At 34.2% G+C, this 22,331-nt stretch overlaps 1 protein-coding gene across 4 annotated transcripts in view; it reads left to right on the top strand.

Moving 5' to 3' along the window:
• CDH18 (cadherin 18) overlaps positions 1–22,331 on the top strand; it is a 249,479-nt gene that overhangs the window by 161,567 nt on the left and 65,581 nt on the right. For all 4 annotated transcript variants that reach the window (XM_027681893.1, XM_027681902.1, XM_027681876.1 and 1 more), the window contains 2 exons: positions 9,658–9,825; positions 19,124–19,311. In XM_027681893.1, the coding sequence (XP_027537694.1) occupies positions 9,658–9,825; positions 19,124–19,311 (356 nt within the window). The remainder of the gene's footprint in view (positions 1–9,657; positions 9,826–19,123; positions 19,312–22,331) is intronic.

The following is a 22,331-nucleotide window of genomic DNA, read 5'->3' as shown; positions in this document are numbered from 1 at the left end:
CCTAATTCAATACTAGTAGGCAAGAGATGTGAAGTCAAGTCTGTGGCTCCATCTTTATTTTCTGTCATTATGAAGGAAGTACTAAGGAGCTTTGTATTATGAGTGAAATACTAGCAGCTTTAACCTTCAGCTGCTCTTCTTTTGTCATTTTCATTCAAGCTATAGATTAAATTCATTTTTGTGTAAGTTGGAAGGTATGTGACATTACAAGAAGAAATATTCATTACTGGCAGTCAATTCTATTTTAAGAGAGCAGTATTTCCAAGCTTGTGAATATAAGTAGTTAGTTTTCAGATAGTTTTCAGCTCTTTCTTGTCAAATATCATTTCCTTTGAGAAGACTCATTTACTTAATTCCCATCTGCTATGTTCAGAGGTTGCTGAATGCATACCCTTTTTACTTGTTTTGTTTGTCATGTGTCATAAGGTTATTCCTTCTCACAAAGGATTAAATACACCTATAAGAAGTTTATATCTGATGGAATTGAACTTAAGAGTAATTTCATCTCTTCCAGCATTCTTTGCCCTTGCCTTCGCACTGACATCATTTGCTTGGTTCCTCTGCTTGCCTACCTGACAAGTAAAATGTTATGGAGAAGTCATCAATAACTAGACAACATTAAGATATATGTCAGTCATATATATATATGTATTTAGGTATGTCTAATAGCTATCTTAACCTAATACTTTATATCATTATACAACCAGCAGTCACTTGTTGCCATCTTTGAGCAATTATTCCTTCCCCCCGCCCCCATTAGGTACAGATTCTTCATTGTTTTTAAAATACATTTTAATTGAATTGTCAAAAAAGGAAAATACATTTTCAACACAGCAGCTGCATCATATTTCTACAGGCTTGCCTCATGCAGCTTTATCTGAGACACATGCCTACTGCATTAACAGGAACACATCAGAATGGGTTGCTCAAGCTGGATAATCTGACCATTGAGCCCTCTTTGCTTCTAACCACGTTTCTCCAGAACTGTATAAATGACGCTAACTCAGATTCAAATCCAAGGATTCATGTGCAAAACCACTGAAGTATCTCCTGTTAAAATTGAATAATTTCATCATGACAGTTTTGCAGAGAACTAGTATACAGTAGTCCTACTAGATACAAGATTATTTTTATTCACAGCCTGTCTTTAAGGCTTTCTTCTACTTCTCCATACCACATCTCCAACAATTTTGTGTGGAAAAAAATTAGAATGTTCAGTGATGGAGTAACAATTTTAGAAGAGGTCAAAACCACTCACATAAGAGATTTGCTTGAAAGAACACTTAACTCCATTTTGCTGTCTGAAATAGTCACATAACTTATGTGCAATTTGTACTTCAAAAGAAACTACTTGCACACTTTCAGGACATAACATTTGATAAGCAATTTCTGAGGAATTAATTCTTTTTTGAAATCTTCAGAATCTGAAAAAAAAAAAAAAAAGGCAGAATTTCCCCCTTCCCCCCCCCCCTGAAATGTTGGGTCTTTTAAAAACAGAATTTAAATTTATGGGGAAATATAATTGTTGTCACATCCCAAAACTAGGAAGGGTAGTAGATTCTCCCTGAATAAAGTAGATAAGGAAATTTGTAGAATGAAAATGTGTGTCAGTATTCTGAAAGGCCAAGCTAAAGAAATCTGTAACATGAGACCGGCAAATTTAGGCAAATAGTGAAAGGAAAATAGAGGAGCTGAGAAAGAATTTAGCCATGAAAAAAAAAGGGCAGTACAATAATGTTTTTTTGCGAAATGGGTCATGCTAAACAAACATGATTTCTTTGTTTTATGAAATGGCAAGTTATAATGAAAAAGATAACTGCCATGTCTCATGCCATTCTAGTTAAATAGATAGCATTAAGTAGTAGCAACAAAGCACATATTAAGTGGCTATGAACTGGCTACCTAGGAGGTAGAAAAAAAGTTATCGTCAAGACAGAACTGTCATGAAAGGAAAAGATTCCACTGGGGCTTTACAGGGATCTATGTAAGACCAACTCTATTCAAGCTGTTTCTGTGTGGATTAAAAGTAAATTAAAGACTACTGTTGTTGCAGAATGATGATTGAATATGAGAACAGTCCATTCTGTAAAATAGCCTAGATTGCTTGTAAACTGTGGCACTCAATGCAATAAACGGAAAGTCTTGCAATTAGGCAAGAGAAAGGTGAGAATGTATCTAGGAGAACCGTAACTATGTAAACTAAGAGTAAAACAGTTACAAGTTTGTGAGGGTGTAATAAACCAAAAAAAACCAAACTAAAATGAAAAAAAAAAACAAAAACCCCACAACCAACCAACCAACCAAGCCTTAGACTGATTCTTTATATATATTGTAGAAAGATTAGGGAGGTAAAATTTACATCAGAAATTGATTCTGAGGTGTGTGTGTAACATTATTAAAATATCAATGTTAATTTTATTTTCCTGTATTTTTTACAAAATTTTTAAAAGCTGAAAAAAAAATAACACTATGAATGGCAGAAAAGGCTGTAGAGTGAAAACTTTTTCCTATTTAGTTTATCAGAAAGGGTAGCTTCATGAGAATATAGTGGTATCTTCACAGGGAGAAATACTGTGAACTAACACAAGTTAGTCTGAAAGAGGGAAACAAGAGTCGACAGTTTGAAATTGAAAGTGCACATTATCAAATAAAGGGCAGACCTTTGACTTTATGATGAATGAATAGAATATTCAGCCAAGGAAATATGTGATATTTTCTACCTCTTGATCACTTCAGTTCAAAATTACATGCTTTCAGAAGGACTTGCTTTAGCCAAAATCAAATTAGTAGATACAGTACAGTGCTAATTCAATTAGTGGCCTGAGTTCTACAGGAGATGTGGTGGTTCCATTTAGTTATTAATAGTAAATCTGTTAGATGAATTAAGCATTACACTTGAATATCCTGGAGTTTTGAAAGAACTTGTTTTAATTGTGGATGTATCAGGTTGCATAAGTGATACTAAAAGTCCAAGCTATACATACATTTCTTTCCAAGGTGTGGATTGTTGCTTAAAAAGAATCTAAAATTTGAGGATTTGCATTATTACACACACTGTAGTTAATTAGGTGCTAAGCCATGTAATGTAATTGATAGTAATGTCTTTGGGGAAAAAAAATGACTGATTTATTAAATAGAAGAGAAAATAGCTAGGTTTCTGGCTTCTAGTGATTCTACTGACCACCTCTCAGGCTCCCAAGTAGTGGTTTCCCTGCTCCATCCCTCCCCAACTTCCTTTACAGAATCTGAAAATACTTTTGGAAACTGAAGACCACCTGTTTTCTTACAGTCTATTTCATGCCTGTTTTGTGTAGATGGTTATATTAGCTGCTTTTCTTGGACTAGAATATATTTGAAGAATTGATGCTCTTTGTCTTGCTGGATTCAACTTAATCTACTCAATCTGTATTTTACTTAATTGTTACTATGACAGCAGTGCCTTATTCTGATCCACATCTGCTGACTGTTTCTGTTACTTTGCTACTTTTAAACACAGAAAAATGTATTTATACATAGTACTTCAAGTTGCAGCTACACAACCCGCCAGACACAACTGGAGTCCTGCGTGTAAACTCATGTTTATGGTCTAACCCCACAGAGGTTCTCAAAGAGTAGAACCACATCTGTATAGCTCAGAAGAACAAATGAAGACAGTTGTTTCTTTACAGCTACATAGAGTTACAGGAGACTTAGGTTTAAGAGAGTTTAAGTTGTGATTAGTTAATGAGATCTGCATTAAAAAAAAAACTTTTTTTTTTTAATGCCTGAAAAGTTTGATGCAGACGTCTAGACCAAAGTGAAAAATTGATGTTTACAGGAAAGACAACACTCACAGTGGAATAAACTAACAATCCCCAACCACTAAACCCAGAAAATATCCCTTCCAAATCCAGCAATTTGGAAGTTCTAGTGAGCTGAAGACAATGGGGCAAGTATAACACTTCAGGAGAAAATCATCTCTGATAATAATGTCCTGATGGTTAAATCAGCCTACATGAGGCTGAGGGAAATGTACTTAGAAAAATGATGAATCATACTAACTAAATCAGAGGTGGCAAACCTGGTATACATCTACATATACTTTAGCCATTGGAAGAGAAAAAAATGAGAGCTTCCTGCTCTCAAACAGGGTGGCTGTTTGAAATGGTATTTCTCTAACGAACTCCTTTGATTACAGCATTTGTGTGTTGCAGATTAGAGTTTCTTGTCTTCTTTCTGGGAGGCGACAGGGCAGCAAATTCTAAATTTAATTAATTTGATTATGCTTTGCATTATGAAAACAGGGGAAGGTGCAGTCATTACATTTGGCATCCATGCAATTGCCACATATATTGCTGTATTTTCCACTCAGTTAGAGAAGCTTTATTCAAATTCCTTAATTTAGGAGGCTTCAGCATAAGACTTTTTTAATTTTGCAATTTCAGTCTGTTTCTCATAGAGATTTCAGAGAAGGCTATATTCATTAGTAGTAATTTGAATAGAATTTTTTTTTTCTCCTGGAGCCATTCATCGTAGCACAATCAGTCTAGTTAATCCCCTACCTTCTTTTAATAACAAATGAATGCTATTTTAGCATATTTCTTTAAAAACTCTTACTAATTCTTTAAGAACTCTTACTATTTTGTTTTAAAAATATACTTTTTTTTTCTATTTCCATATATTTAGCAGTTGTCTTTAAATGTTGTCTTCATGTGTGGGATTCATGTATTTCATTTCAATGATAAATTTCCATAGGAAATGGCTGTCTTTCAGTACTATGTCTATACTATCATGACCAGAGAAGAAAACTGACTACTAATTGTCATTTCTATAACGCTATGACTTTTAGCCATGAAGTAGCTAGTGATGTTCCTGTAAAGGAACAAAATGTATAATATTACTTATATAAAGCAGATCTGACTCAAGGGCCCAGATTAAAAACATCTTAGTTATAGAAGTATTCAGAATGTGGAGTATGACGAGAAGCTTTGTACTGCACATTTCTGTTTACAGTTATGATTTGGACTAAATCACAAATCTTAGTCAAAGTCTATTGAGACTTCTAAATTTGAAATTTATTTTGAAGTTTTGAGAAAAAAAAAGCATCTACTGACTTGCTCTGTATCTGTGTTAAAGTACAAAAATTGTATTTTTTTCTCCTTCAAAGTAGAATATTATTAGATTTTAAAATGTATTTTAATATATACAATATATTCAGAATACAATAAAATAAGCTAGATACATATCCTAGAGTAATAGAATTTTTGTTCAAAAAGTAAAAATAATATCATCTGCAACAGTTCACATCCCTCAGTGGATTGTAAAATCCCATGTTTAATCAGTTATTAAATAGATATTTAAAATTATATTTGAATCATTATTGGCTATGAAAAGACAGATATATTAAAAACTGGGGGATCTAGTATGATCTAGTGGCTCTTCATCAAATCTCTAGTGACCAGGCTCATGATCCAATGGAATAGAAATTTTCCAAACAAAAAAATACTTACTTACCCATGATAAACTAATTTGTCATTAAAGTGGAGTTGTGTTTTCCCCACTAGAGAGAAAACCTTTGAGCTCAAAACTTTAAAATAGACCGTGTTTTATTCTGAGGCACTTCCATTCAGACATCATTCAGGACTAGGCTGTGGTTACTGAATCTAAAATGAGTTCTTATTTTGTAGATGTAATAAAATAAATTATTTCAAGAGTACCAGACTGATATGTAACTATATAGTTAAATACTTCAGTAAATGCATAGTTAGGCACTTGGCTGTGGCAGACATTTCCTTGATATTTGTCTGCACTTGAATTATCAAGTCTTGAGTTTTACAATCTCAGTCACAATGGAACCTTCTGTTGTAGCTTTTCTTGTATGTAAGTAAAATGGTTCTTCACAGAATGCTAAAAGAGAAAATATAACACACTGTCAGATGCTGCAGACTGTAGAAGTATCTTACAGAAATCTTGGGGAAAAGAAGGTATTGACTGTAAAGAAATGTATCTACTGACTTGCTCAGTATCTGTGTTAAAGTGCAAAAATTGTATTTTTTTCTCCTTCAGAGTAGAATAATCAGACTTAATAGTACTATGTAGTAAAACTACGTAGTAAATATATTGTTTAGTTTTTGTTAGTCCTGTGAGGAGCAGAGTGTAGGACTGGACCCTTATTTGTCCTTTCCAACTTAAGATATTCTATGGTTCTGCAGTAATTCTGGTCTCATTAATTTGGAAATATCACTGGAGGAAATATTATTCATTTATAGATGAATCTCCCAATAACACGTACTTTGTATAAAAAATAAAAATGTTTTAATAAGAAAAGGTGGTGTTAAAGTCTTATCTGGAAACTAGGTAGGTTTCATGTCATATTTCAAATAGAAATTATCACAGAAAAACCCAAAACTAAAAACCCTATCAAAACTGGTGTGATTTAGAGCTGAATAGATTTAGAAAAGAAGTTAAAAGAAAATGTGTGTTCTGGGAGAGCCTTCCATGTGGGATAAAACATCTGTCACAATTTTAAGACAGAAATAAGTATGACCATTTTTGAGGGCAGAGGTCCAGAATTGTGAGTCCTTCTCAAGTCTGTTCCAACAGATATAGCCTTCCATATGTTGTATGTAATTTTTGACACAAAAGTCAAACTATAAAAATTCTTCACTTAATACAAGAAACAGGATGGAGTTATATCTGCAATGATGTCTATGTCTTGTTTTTTTTTTTTTATTTTCTTGCTTTCTTTTCTTAGTAAAGATGAATAAATATTGGAGTCATAGCTGAAAAGCGCTCAGTTAACAGGGTCACAGTGCTGCCTAATAAATATGAGGCAAAATCAGGGGTGTGTTTAAACATAAAAAGCCTGTGACAATTTTCTTTTTAACTTTTTTTTTCCTTACTGTTTTAGTCAGAGAAATATCTTTCTTAAGATGAACCTCCCATTTTCTTATGGGATTTATAGGAACCCCTGCCAAGTATACAGCATATACTCAGGGGCAATTCCTACTTTTAAGGAAACTGTTGGAGCATGTAATATTATCTTATTGGAAAAGACTTATAAGAAAGTTCTCCTTACACATTTTGGGATCATGAGAGAAATCCGAAATTACGTGTGATTTTAGTGCTATACTGCCACAACAGTTGGTGGAGCTACTAGTGACAAGGATAAAGCATTAGGATTCTCACGGTAGTCAGATACTTCATATTGATCTTATGATTTTAGGATGTATAAATATACATGCATCCAAGAAAAGAGAGGGAACTAAATTTTCCCTTATGTCCTGCCTTCAGCACATCAAAGTTTAAAACTAGTTTTCTTATTCTAAACTTTGGAAACTAAAAACTTGCCCATTTTCTTTACTCACTTTTCAGAAAAGAGATTTTTCAGAACCTGCTGCGAGAGAGGTCAAATGATTAGTCATCCACAAATCCTTATTAACTATCTATAAGCATTGATTCAGTATCACACCCTTTGAAGCAAAAAAGAAGAGGAAAGTAATCGTAATACAGAGGAATTTCTGTTTGTTTAAATTAATTTAAAAATATAAGTTACTAGTGTATTTATGAGGATAGTACAGAAGACAGATGTTCTACTATGTAACACTTGGTCTGTTTCAAATTGAAATGGAAGGTTCTAAAAATCCCATACTCATTATATGCATATGCATAAGCATGAAATGTTCCGATACATTTGGTGTCAATGTAAAAAACCAAAGCAATTTATTTGAAAAATGTCAAAGCAGGACATTCTTAATTCTAATACTTTCTTATATTCCTATTTTTCAGTAAAATGAATTTTCAGAACAGTAGTACCAAATTTTGTGAATATTTATTTTGATGAAAATGTATATTTAAATTATATCAGTTTCTTTTATCCAAATACCTCCACAAATTTGTGTTACAATGTGTATAAGTTGTGGTTAATTTCAATATATCATGCTGCAATTTCCAAAAAAAAGATCTGTTTCAAACTGTATCATTTTAAGGGAAAAAACACTGATGAACTAAAACAGACTGGTATAATATTTTTAGTTAGCTTGTCCAAAATCTACACTTCTGATGGAAAGGAACCTGCAGTGCAAAACTGTGTTAAAATAATTTAAAATATTATTCTCTGTGGATAGATCTACTAATTTATGTGTGATTTGTTTTCAGAATAGAATGGAAACAATTACATAAGCTACATGAAAATTTCCATTTTGTATGTAATAATGGCTAAATGGTTTCACCAAAAAAATGCATAGAAAGTAATCTTAAAGTACAAGAAAAGTAGTGTTCTGGAAACCATTTTTTACGTCATCTGAACTCTGGGCGTCAAAAAGCTTAAGATCATACTGTACAGAAAGTTGTCTAGAAGAGCAGGGCTCTACTTAAGATGCTTTGCTTTACTAGCTATTATATGTTTAAAATTTACCCAGAAGGAACATATGATCATGCTATGGTATATTTTCTTACTGGTTGTAGCAACTGCTCACTTTAAGAGTCCAAAACAAGCTAAGCTAAAACCTTAGTTCTTTGAAAATATAATGTTTATAAATTTTCATAGTTCTCTGTTTATTTCAATGAAACTCACTCCAGTCTATCAATGTACTGGTGTGCTCAGAACTAGACCCAGCACTCCAGATTTGACCTCATGAATGGTGAGCAGAGGAGAAGGATCCCCTCCCTTGACCTGCTGACAATGCATTTCATAATACGGCCTGGAAAGCTGTTGGCCTTGTTTGCTGCAAGAACACATTGCTGGCTCATGTCCAACTTCAGGACCACCCCAGATCATTTTCTGAAAGGCTCCTTCCCAGCTAGACTGTCCACAGCATGTGTTGATTCCCTAGCATAGGACTTGACATTTCCCTTTATTGAATTCTATGATGTTTCTGTCAGCCTGTGATCAAAGAAATTATCAGGGCCTAATATAAAGGCATCATCATGGGTGAAAAATGTCCCCTAACTGAAACTGAGCCCACAGTATTGACTGTCCCTACTTTTATTTTAATCTTTGCTTCTCCATGTATAATTAACTAAATGTGAAAAAAAAAAATTCTGATAGTGATAGATAATAATAGATAGAATTTTAGGCTCATTCAGTTTTGGTTTTCTCTCTGTACTGTAGTCAAACCAATAAAAAGCTTATCTTTTAGTTTACAGACAATTATTAGGTAAGTCACACTTATGAACATAAATCTACATGTTTGACATATATTAAATACAAAAGTATCTTTTTTGAGATTTGTCAAATAAGAAAATTTAGCTTTTGGGTAGTTTTAAGAAGTATGTCATATTTTAAGTAAGAAATTACCTTTTGTTAAAAAACAATTTGTGTCTTATTCAGTGGAGTAAGAGTTCCCGTTCATTACTTTTTCTTTTAAGTAACAATTTAAGCAGTTGCAATATATGAGAAAACACTGGTATTTTGGCAATGCATATTTGGGCTAGAAATGTTTTATAAATTAGGTTAATTATTTAGTAGTATAATAATTGATTCAATAAATATTATTTTGATTTCTCTATAAACTCAAGGAAATTGATTTTCTAGCAGCATCTGGCATTGTGTTTTATATATATATGACACAAACAACTAAAGATAGCTTAAGAGAAAGGTTATACCCAACCTTTGCTCTTGTTTGAACAAGCTAATTCTGATCATTTGTTTGTTTGTTTGTTTTCTTTCCCTCACAGGAGTCATCAGGACTGCCTTGCACAACATGGACAGGGAAGCCAGAGAGCATTATTCCGTTGTCATTCAAGCCAAAGATATGGCTGGGCAGGTCGGAGGGCTGTCAGGATCAACAACTGTAAATATCACACTCACTGATGTCAACGACAATCCACCCAGGTTTCCTCAGAGTATGTACAATTTCAACATATAACTGATTTGAAAATCATTTTGATTTTCAGTGAAGTGAGAAGCTATTAGTGAAATCCAGTTAGTAGTCAAATTTCATGGGGAGAAGGCAGCTTGGGAGGTGTTTGGATTCACCAATATTTATTTTTTAATTTTCCAGTGTTTTCAGATGAACCACAGAGATGGCATAACTAGAATACTGAAACCAGTGAAGACATCTTTCAGTTAACCACTGGATAAGAGTGAGATAGGTGACAAAGGAATACTCTTGTCATATGCCGATTATTCTCCAGTCCTTGTTGAATGTATATTTCAATAACTGTGTGTTTGATCCCACAAGGGAATTATGCTAATCCTATGGTAGATAACAACAAAAGGTAATGCATTAAAAGATTTAATCCAGCATGCCTTTGGCTGCTTCCATACACATATATCAATTTTTTTCTTCTGTTTCTTTCTCTATACCCAAATAAACCTTTAAGATCAATTATTACATTACAGATGGGCAAAAGCTGTTTCTCCCTGATGTTGAGCTATGATGGAGTCTGCCTCTATTCTAGTTAAGTGAATTGGCGATGTTGGTGTCAAATATTGTTATCACATGCATATATGAAGAATATATACTAGAATACCCTAGAATATCTTAATATGATCACTATTAAGAAATTAATTTCTATCCAACTTATTGGATGTAGATTGATCTTACACAGTAGCTGGGGTCTTGTAGGAATTCTGAATTCAGTCGACAATTTATTTAAAAATCCTCTGGAATGTAAATGCGTTTCCTTTTCATGATGACTCAGGGCCAAAAAAAATGTTGTAATCTGGTCTCAGACATTGTGTGAGCTGTTGTAGAACATAATGGACTGGTAGCTATAGGTATATCCACTAGGAAATGCATTAAGCTGTTTGAATTAGAAGATTTATAAAGGAGTAGAGACCACAAAGCTCCATGGAAAAACAAAGCTCCCTGGCAATACACATTATATAAAATCTGGCCAAACAGTACGTAGGCTTATTAAAAGTGTTGTAGAAATTAATATTTATTTCTGTGCCTCAGAAGCACATGAAAGCATAAAGCCCTTGAAACATGGCCTTAAATAAAATATATTTGATTTCATGTTCCACAGAATTTTTATTGCATCCATCATTCTATTTAATACTTTCTAACTATTGGAAAAGCAAAAGGTAAGGCCTGTCTTTGAACAGATTTAACATCTAAATGAGCTAAAGTAGAAGAAATGTCATAAATTTCCTTCAAACTCATTGGATGCAGAAATGAATCCCTACATATCAGGTTTCAAAAACTGGCCTCTTTTGTTTTGAATGGAAGGGTTTAGATATCAAAGTGACTGACTGGCAGAAATGTACATGGGTATATATATTTCTTTATTTTTATTATTATTTTTTAAAAATCAAAGAAATATAAAATATTCAAGTTATACTTTATACATTTTAAGGGATTATAATGATGTTGAAAACCACAAAACATCATTTCACATTTAATGAAAACTTTTTATTTAAAGGAGCAAAAATACTATTTTAATATTTATTAGTTTTAGCATAAAATATTATTTTAGAACAAGTCTTGTAGAGTACAAGCATTTGCCTTCTTTCCTTACACAGGATTTCTATACCACAGCTATGAATGACATTGCTTTTTTACTCCATTTCAAGAAATATATTTTAAACCTCTTGCAAAAGAACAGCAGCTATATGTCAATAATAGAGAATGAAAGTACAGTTGATCTAAAAAAGGCCATTGTAGCATCATGAACTATTACAATAATACACGAGTCTTGCACTAATAGAAATAACTTCATTGTTTATTTTTCTTCTCTTTTCTTTGTGTGCCATGATTTTCAGTTAAATTTCTCTTCAATTTCCTTATTAGACAGAATGCTAAATGAGACTTACTGAGGCTTGTCACATTCAGAATTGAATTCAAGGGAAGTGCTAACCAAAACTGCACATATCGAGTGTATAACCCTTGGGACAGGCTGAGCCTCAGCTAAACCACAGACTTTCTTTTGGTTAGTTTCTTTTTCTCCGTTACCATACTTTTGAGTTTTGAATCTGGTTCTAACTGTATGAGTACCTTACTTGAGAACATGCTGAGAAGCACATCTGATTGATGCCTTTATTAGCTGTTTTATTTAGAAATATACTTTATTATATGTATTTCAAAGATGGTACCTTTCTGACTTTGGTAGATCTTTGGTCATTAGACATGCATTTGCAGTAGTATATGCAGGATTTTTTTCCCTAAAGAAACCCTTTAAAATCCTACTTAAGACTTAGAAATAAAGGTTGTAAATATGTCTGCTTAAATGAATTTACTTTGTTTTTCTCTGTTCCTACTCTAAATATAGCTGACTTTCTTGCAAAGAAATTTCTAAAAAAGAGCTACAATTTTCCAAAACATCAAAAAAATCTAGAAGGAATAATGTTAAACAGGACTGCATAATTTTATTAGTCTGATGGCTGCGGTTCTGACATAGTTGTTAATAAACATTTCTGTAATAAGAAACATAGATGAAAAATTCTGTGTGCAAAACACACTAGTCTGTCTCAAAAGTAGGCAAGGAGTTGCAAAATCAGCAGGAGAATAGCCTGAAACCTCAAATACATTTTGCTCATCAATTAATTCAGTGCGTCTTGAATAATACTGATTTCTTTTTCTTCATTATCACAATTTTCCTTTCTTTAGAGAGATGAGTTATAATGAACTATCTGTTTAATGTAAGCTAACAGACAGTGCTCTACATGGGAAGATTTTTGCATGTCTCTGTTCTTGTTAGTTTTACCACTGATGGATCTGTGTGGCTGATGACTGAGGGCCCTAATATCAAAGTCATAAATTTATTTCAGTGATTTGATAGAAGATGTTCTATCTACTGATGACGCTGTTATCAGCCTTGAGTGACATCAAAATGTTCTGTATATTTTTCCTACATTGATTCTTTCTGGTGTTGCTTAAGATGAATAAATTTTGTGCGTTTTGCTTTGTTTAATATGAAGAGATTCTGATTGCATCAAGACCATCACACTAAACAGATGCTTCAATTGACATGCTTTGTTAATAATGGCCAGTCTTCGCTAACGAAGATTTTGGGAAAGGTCTTTTTACCTTTCAAGCCTGCGCAATGGATTTTTTAGGTGAGACACAGCATGCGCTGAACTGAGCCCACCCTTTAATCCTAAGGTTCATCTGCCGGGGCCAAGCGAGCTTGGAGAATGGCAGTGAGGTCCTCAGGACGTAGGTTTGTTTAGAGTGACCTTCTCATAGATGGATGGCCTTACAGGGCTGACGAGCTCCATCTGCCCGGGGGAGTATCCCTGACCGGGAATCGAACCCGGGCTGCGGCGGTGAGAGCACCACATCCTAACCACTAGACCACCAGGGGTCCCCACATGCTTTGTACATCAAGTGCTAATTATTATATTCTGGCCAGTGTGTAGGAGATCTGTAGTTATTGTGTTATTATGTAGTTATTGTCTAGAGTCTAATTTGTAGATTTTGTTGTTTGATACATCTAGCTCAGTTTTTCAGGATAAAGCAGGATTTAAACACAAGTCGTGGCTTAAAACACTTTTCATATAGCTTGATTGTTGAACCTTGGTTGTTTCATGGTAGTATGTAAATATAATGTGAAATTATGTAGATGCATAGTTTGGCCTGTGTAGATGCATAGTTTGGTCATTGTATGAAAAGTACACAGTCATGTTAAATAGGAATATTGCATGAAGATACTCCTGTTAGTTCTGAAAAAGTAAACTCACATCCCAGAAGTAGACATTAACTCTGTTTAGTGCTAGGAAGGTGTCTATATCCAGTCTTGTTAATATGACTCATTAGATAATTATGTGCAAAAGTGTCTGCTATTAATTTTCTTTTGAAATTTATACTCCAGTGTGGTCCTTTCTGTATCCCCAGTTCCACATAATATATGATTCCCATATGCACCATCCTCTCACTGTCCTGTCCTATTGTGATGACTAGTTCAGAGCTATCTGCCTGCTGTTTTATCATTTGGATCCTCCCAAATGAGATGAGTAAAGCAGAATTTTTTCTGATTTTCTTTTAACAGGTCTTTCTTTATTCACCCAGTAAGTGCTAAGAGGCTTGTGGAATCATAATGTGTTAGATTTGTCTGATGTTGGACAATGGTTAAAAAAAAGTTACTGGAGACTGTTGAGTTAAAATGATTACAGAAGTGTTCAGGGCCAGGTTGGATGGTGCTCTGTGCAACCTGTTCTAGTGAAAGGTGTCCCTGCCCATGGCAGGGGTCTTAAAATCAGATTATATTTAAGGTCCCTTCAAACCCAAGCCATTCTATGAGTCTGTGATTCTACCTGATGATGATGAGTCTAGCACTGATCCAATATCCAGGCAGTATTAGAAAGCATTTCATTACAGAAATTATTCTACATTTAATTGTTGCTTATTTATTAAGATTTTTTTTCATTATAATTAGAGGAATGTCTTTTTTGTATTTCACACTCATCACTTCCTATCTTTGTAACTATTACGTTTTCTTATAATAGTCACACAATTTTACTGCTAAAAAGTATTTTGCTTCTCACACATTCTTAAAGGGGGAGATTTGTTCCAATTATTTGTGGAACAATTAATTAGTTAATTAATTGTGTTTATAAAGCGCATGTTCAGGTTTCAAAGTGAATGACCAGTGAGTGACATTTCCTTTGTGAGTACAGTTGGTGTACAGTCTCTCTAGAGAGTGCTAGAGATCACATTCAGCTGTTAAGCTGCCCATTAGCAATGATTATGGAGTGTAGATGTTGCTTTTCCAGTGCTGTTTGCATAGAAAATGCATATTTTGGTATTCAATGCCTACAGGAAGTACTGATTCTGAAAATCCAGGAAACCCAGTTTTCTTCATCTTTCTGCTTTTGCCTATGAGTGGCATAAACAACACACTTTTTACAAGAAGTCAGAACACTTTTGATCTCTGAGAACTAGTCAGAAAGTTCTCAAGAACTTTTAGTTGCTGTCTCTAAAGACAAAGTGTCATGGAACATAAACCCTGATTAAAATCTTAATCACAGCCGTAACTTCTGGTTTACATTGGGATTGTAAAAAGCAGGGGCATGGGGGTGCACAAGTCTTGTTCCAGCCAGCAGATTCTAGTGCACTGAAGAAGAATGTTTGGGGTTTTTTTCTAAATTGACCCAAGATTGCTGTGTTCTCCAGAGTTTCAAGGCAAACAAATTTTGAAGGGTTTGAGTTTTGAAGTTTGTTTTAGTGTTGTATTTGCAAATACGAAGTAACTTCGCTTACGCTTCAAACATTTTTAGAAAGTGCAAAAGCATTGTTCTTGTGGCAGGGAAGAAGAGTAAGCCACACATACCCCTTAAAAATTTCTTTCTTAGTCTAGTTTTATGAAAGAGATATCAGCATCAAAAAGAATATTCAGATCAAGGACAGTAGATATAAAATTGACTGAGCTGCAGGAATCATAAAAGTTGCTGTATTTTTAATGATGATGTATTAAAATTGGATTTATTATATTAAAAATAAGCATAGTACAGAAAGATGTGACAAATGTCCAAGACATACGGTGAGAAATAGACTTCTATAAAACTGCAGTCTCAAAAGAGAAATCCAGATTAATCTATTACGTTTAATGAAAACAAGCAGCTCTGTGAATGCAGAATAACTTTCTCAAACAAAGCCACCAATGAAGATTGAGCACAATCCACAGCTGGAGCTCCATTTCAGTTTTATCAAAGATGGTAGGCAGTAAAACGTAAGACATACTTTCATAAATGACAGGATCATAAGTTCATGTGAGACTTGAAAAGGCAATGTGACCTGAAGCCCTGCTTAAACCAGGTTCAGTTAGACCAAGTTGCTAAGAGCCTTGTCTAGTAAAGTGTTAAAAGGTCCTTTTCACATCCTTTTCTGGAAAACTGCTTTATAATGGGCTGGCCCCATCATGTACTGATGAATGGCATTATTTCTCCCCCGGTGCCATCACTGAGTTGTCATGAGGTTTGTGTCAGCCCATTTCTCCAGCACGTCCAAGTCCCTTTGGACAGCAGCCCTGCCCTCCAGCATACTGACCAGCTTTTTCCAAGATGGTATTGTCTCCATGCAACCCATTATTCAGGTGATTAATTACCACATCAAATATTTTTGGCTACAATCTTGATTCCTGTACAACTATTTTTTAATTGGGATTTTGTTCTCATAATCATCAGACTTCAAGCTTGACTCACTGTTCCTTATTCTCCATACCTCATCAGTTTGGTTCATGAATGAATATTTAGCTAGTAAGTTCAAGGAACACTTTCTTCACATAGCACTTTGATATACATTTTGGACACAGTGGTATTTTATGTTAAGACAATGAGATGCTGGATTTATCAGTTTACTAGTAGATAGAAAAAGGCATTAGCATATGAGCTGTGATAAATGCATCTCTTGGTTCATCACCAAGCAGTATTTATCCTCATGTTGTTAAACTATACCTTGGATAAAAAAGTAACAGGAAGGCCAGATACTTGCTTATTTTTCTGTTCGTTCAGTACTATGCTTCTTCTCCCTTCCTTTGTTAAGTAAGGTAATTCCTACTGTTCAAGAAGAAATTATAACCAATAAAAGTAAACCAAAATTATCAACAAAATAGATTAATGAATGAAATAAATTGAATAATATGCTTATTGATTTTCATTAAATATTGTCATAATTCTTTTTTTGAGAGGTTTAGACAGGGAAATCACTTTTCTGAGTGTAAATAACAGCACTGAAGGTTGCCTGTAGGCTAACCGAAATGAAAGTAAATTGTTCTAAAGATAAATAAGTTGTTTCTGTACTATAATTACAGATAAGCCATAAAGTTTATTAAAAGATGAAGATCACACATACGCATTTGAAAAATGTTTCAATTTTCATAGATTAAAGTCCTGCAAAGTGGTATAACTATCCTATACAGTACATTATCTGGAAAGGAGTATTAATTTCCTCATTTCATGAGAATGCATCTGAGTGAATGTTATAAAAATTGAGAACCAAATCAAACTCTGTAGATTCTTGACCCATAAGAAACTGGGCATCTCCTCTAGAAAAAATTAGACCATCCCAAAGAAATTTCTGCTTTACAACAGCTCCTGGAAGTCTGTGATGCTGGAAGGAACAATTTGTTCAACTTGGGCGGATTTGGCGAAACACTTTTGGTATAGACTGATGATACCTGATCCCCAGGGCTCCCATCTTCCTAATCAGTTTTTTTACAGGGTTGAGACAGACTCATAGCTTACAATACAGAATCATAAACTCACAGCATACACGTCCCACATTTTATAATGATTATCAGACTTCCTTTATCCAATGCCCAAGAAAATGTTCAAAGAATCACAGAATATGCTGAGTTGGAAGGGATCCATCAGGTTCATCGAGTCCAACTCCTAGCCCTGCACAGGACCATCCCAAAGAATCACACCATGTGCCTGAGAGTTTTGTCCAAAAGCTGAACTCTGTCAGGCTTGGTGCTGTGACCACTTCCCTGGGGAGCCTGTTCCAGTGTTCAATTGAGCCTTTAGTTGGTTCCTCTTAGTAGGAATAAAGTTTACAGAGATTTAGTGTTTAGTAAGAACATTTCTAATTTTCACCACTAGCCTAAATACATGTCTATAATACAGTTTATCTAACCTTCTCTTTGCTGAATTTTATCCTCTATGTTTGTTGGTTTTAGATAATGTTTCTATTTATCTGTTTGGCTCATGTCTGTACGAGACATCTTCCGGCTGTCTCTGTGAAGTAATGGTTATATACTAGTTGGAAGACATTTCTGACCTTGTGATCTAACATTTTTTATTTTTTTAACAGTTTTCTTTTAACTCCATTTACTTCTTTGAAACATTTCAGTTCTACAAATACTGACAGATAATTAATGAGTCATTTCAAATATTTGTTTTGCTTGAAGTTTTAGTATTTAAGAATGTTTCAAACTGGTATCAGTAAAATGATTTTCTGAAACAGATGGCTAACACTTGGGGTGTGATTAAAAAGCAGAGTGGAGTGTCATGCAGATATATTTGAACTAGCTAAACTATTTGGAAGTCTCCAATTAGTTCACCCTGTCATGAGATATAACACATCCAGTTCCTGAAGTGTCTTGATTATATAACATATCCTTAATGTCTTCAACCTTTCCCTTTTTGAAAATAATTAATCAGAGCAAAAGTGTCAAAAGAATACATTTTCCGTGTGTTCTAACAATAAGTAAATTATCTAATTACTATAATTTTATGTAGAAAATAAAGCAACCAGCAATACGAAAATACCAGTTGACATCTTCTGTAAGCACAAAGCATGGCAGATCATTTATTTGGAAATTTGTGTAGGTGGCTTTTATATGCGTATCAAAGAATTGCATCAAAGTATTAACTATATGTTTTTATTGAATTCAGTAACTCTCCTGTTACGTCAGTGTTGGTATTTTATTTTTTGCATGGCAAATCATACTTTGTGTCTTGTTCTGCAGGACATTTCTTATTTTCCTTGAGAATGACAACTTATTTTTTGTTTTCCTAGGAAAACTCTCTTTCCTTTTGGACTAACAAAGTTTAATGCTCTCATCCATCCTTCTCACACTACTATAAGTATATACATAAGTATTATGGACTAGTATTACACAAATAATAGGTTTAGGAATCTTCTGTCTGTGTCTGTAAAGTTAGTTAGCTATATTTTAGTGATGACATCCGTTCCCTTCACAACGGCCCATTCTGTAGATTCATAATTTCTTCAGCCAGCCAGTGGTTGGTTTCTGCCATAATTCAGGTTTAACCTCTGAATTCAATGTAAATTTTGCCTTTCTTTCTCTACATGCTTACCAAGGGCACCTCTGCAGTCATGCTATCTGGTTTAAACTCAGCAAACTGTAACATGTTAGCTTTCATATATTCACTTTCAAATCTGCTTTTCTACTGTCCTGCAACTCAGTTTTGCACTACTGCACTCCCTACCGCAGAATGCCTAAGAGGAACATAAAAGACACTTTGTAGAGTTTCAGAAGATGTGTAATAACAGAAGTTATTTTGCTCTCTTTTCTGTTTGGTGGTTGGACTGTGATCTAAAGTCCTCAAACTGTTAAAAAGGCATCTGGATTGGCATTGTTTAGGTAGGGAATAAGGATGCTGTCGGTATGTGCACACCTATTGGATGTATGTTCTCATTTTCAGTGCTGGTAATTTTCAGAATCCTTGCTGTATTACAACGGTAGCATAATTGGAGAAAAATTCTTTAAGCTGTTGTTTTTTGTCCCCCATTAGAACATTATCAACTGTATGTTCCTGAGTCAGCTCAAGTTGGATCAGCAGTTGGCAAAATCAAAGCAAATGATGCAGACACTGGTTCAAATGCAGACATGAAGTACACAATTATAAATGGTGATGGCTCTGGGGTATTCTCCATATCTACTGACAAAGAAACAAGGGAAGGAATTCTTTCCCTCAAGAAGGTAAGCCATAGACTTTGGAAGTTTCCTGTGTATGTAATTAAAATATAATGATGAGTGCTGAATAAGCAAACACCACAATAAAATATTTTACTGTGTAAACGTATAGAGTCACAAACTTCAGCAATGTAAGCTTCTCCGTATTGTTCCCAGAGACACTTAATCTTTTCAGGAAAGGCAGGGAGAAAAGAAATTCAAGGAAAGAAACAGTTATTTAAACCCTCTGTGTTTTTTAATGGTCTTATCTAATATTTATAATACTCTGATTTATAAAAACCTTATTGAATTTTAATTAAGATATCTCACTTTTTCTGAGTCATAGTTTTGTACATTAAATTTCTTTGGAAGAAGTAAAATTTGGCTGAAAGTTGTACTGTTGTTCCCAAACTACTTGAATATTGACATAGAAAGTTTTTCTGTGGTAATGATGTGTTACTCAGTTTTCATAGACTGTTATTCTTTGCTTTACTTGACAGCTAACATCTAAATGGTCCAGTATTGTGATAAAGACCTTAAATGTTACTGATCAAGCATTCACACAGTTATCATTTATATGAATTCCCTCTATTTGTCCCAGTCTTTTTAAAGCATTATTTATCAATTTTTCTTGCCTTTTAATTTCATTCTTAACTGAATTCAATGCATAAATCTAATTCCATAGATAATTTCATCTCCCTATTAAGTCCTCTGAACTAGGATCATGGTGGACATTTCTTGAAGCGTTTGCCAACTTATGCTAATATTATATGACTAGATTTAAATTTAATTTTATAATAACCCAGAGATATGGGTTTTTTAAAAAACCTTTCCAACAAATGAAAATTTATTGATTTCAGTTTTCACTTGGAGTAACAAATGTCAATTAACAATTCTCATGTGGGCTTGTTACTGTCTTGTAGACATCAATTATATCCATATAGCTTAAAAATAAACGTGATTATGTATTTGCTAGTACGTATTCTGGGGGTTACTCATGGTTAGAGGAATGAAATCCAGAGAAAATGCGAGAAAAGACATTAAATAAAAATTATCATTTATATTGCTTCTGAACAGATATATGTATTTATGCACATTTTTATATAACATCTTAAAAATAGTTTGTAACTAAAGGAAATGTTATTTTTATAATTTATAATGATTTAAAAAGGGTTTCTGTCTCTTCCAGTATCTTAAAAATCTTTAACTCAGTGTCTCTTATAAAGGTTGTGTAACACCTGCTTCTTTCAACCACAAAAAAGTAAACTGTCTTTTTTATACCACTGAACTTATTGCCTGGTGACCTTGATGTAGCTAATGCCATAGCCCGTTATTTCTTCTTCAGAATGAGCACTGTACTCTATTAAAAAGTTCACCATGGCTACTGTTCGTTAACTACAACATTTATGCATATTGAGAGCATGAAGCAGAAAGAAAAAAAATGAAAGACACATAAAAATGTGTTAAATCACATTTCTTACTGGTTTTGGCAGACAAAATAGCTTCAGAGAAATTTTCACTATGTTTCAGAATATGACAAAAGCATATGTTGCCTATTCTTATACACTACAGTGATTTGAAACATTTTCTCATCAAGACAAGAAGGTGTACATTTTGCTTAGGTAATGTTATGTTCCAGTTGAGCAGAAATTCAGCACTGAAAGTTACATAAATTGGTGTGAATACCTCAATTACTTCCTCAGATATAATATTCCATTTTACAGTACAAAAAAGTGATCTTTTTTCTTTTTTCTTTTTTTTTTCTTTTTTCTTTTTTTTTCTTTTTTCTTTTTTCTTTTTTTTACATCCAGATTCTGTATGCAATTTAATAACTCTTTTATATTCTGTGTGCTGCAATTGCTTTTGATTTAGATTTGATTTCAAGCTGAATTTGTTTGATAGTCTTCCCATGTAAGACCCACATGCTGAAGCCACAAGCTTAACTGAGAGTATTACTTTTACATTTGAGAATCCAAGAGTTCACCCACCAAATTTTTGCAGAGCCTTTGGTTCTTAATACCTTGAGACAGCCTAAAGAGAAAAATGCTCCACAGGTTTTCCCAGGGCAGGCTTTTAATTTTAGGGGAAAATACGGATTTTGGCAAAGGTTTAAAAGGGGTAATAAACAACCAAGGTAAAGCATTCCACAAGGCACCAACCCAGCATATGTCAACCCTAAAACTTAGCAGAATCCAACCTACTGGTTTTAAGTTACCCAAAAGAGATTAAGAAAACAGTAAAGAAAGAGATTAAGAGAAGAAATGGGAGTAAAGAAAGAGAGAGAAAGGAGATTATGAAAAGATATTTAGAGAAAAATAGCTACCATTGAAAAATCCTGCAGAAGTCCTGCTCCACATGACAATGGCAGGTTGAGGGAGAAAGGGCAAGATGGAAACCACATGCTGCTGTATTTATGTGGTTTGGCCACCGTGGCCACCCCTGCCAGGCAGGACATCCAGCTCACTGACCACTCTGTGCTTCCAGACCAGAGTGAGGGTGGTGCAACCAGTCAGAGGCTGGGTTAGTACTTGCAAGGGTCATGGTGTGGGTGGGCTCCCAGGCTACCGTTTTGACTGACAGCTACTCCATGTGAGTTCCATGTGAGTTTCGTGTGCTCTGCCCCACACGCACACAGGTTGGTTCCAACCCAATAATAAAATAATACTTTTACTGATCCAGTGTCTCACAACCCAAAACAGATAAGCTCCACTAAGAACAGAATTGGGGTTTTTTTGTATATCAGATGCCAGTACCTTCTGTAACAGGGAAATAGAATGATTTGTGCTCTAGTATTATCTAGAAGAATTTACAGTAGGAACACCAGGAAAGGCAGAAATAAATAGATTATTTTGTCTAACAATCTGAAATCCTCCTCAAACCTTTTAAAACCTCACTTATTTGAGGTTCTGATGCAAAAATCAAATTTCTCAGCCTACAGGTAGGCTTTTCAACAGGCACACAATGGCTGTGAGTCTTGGAAGTAATCTTTTTTTGATCTCATTCTAGGATGACCCAAAACATCCAGTACTTTTATTATTTTCCCTATT

The sequence above is a fragment of the Neopelma chrysocephalum genome, unplaced genomic scaffold, assembly GCF_003984885.1.
Source record: "Neopelma chrysocephalum unplaced genomic scaffold, ASM398488v2 Primary Assembly neopelma1_22b, whole genome shotgun sequence".
NCBI lineage: Eukaryota > Metazoa > Chordata > Aves > Passeriformes > Pipridae > Neopelma > Neopelma chrysocephalum.
This window is presented reverse-complemented; position numbering and strand designations above follow the sequence as displayed.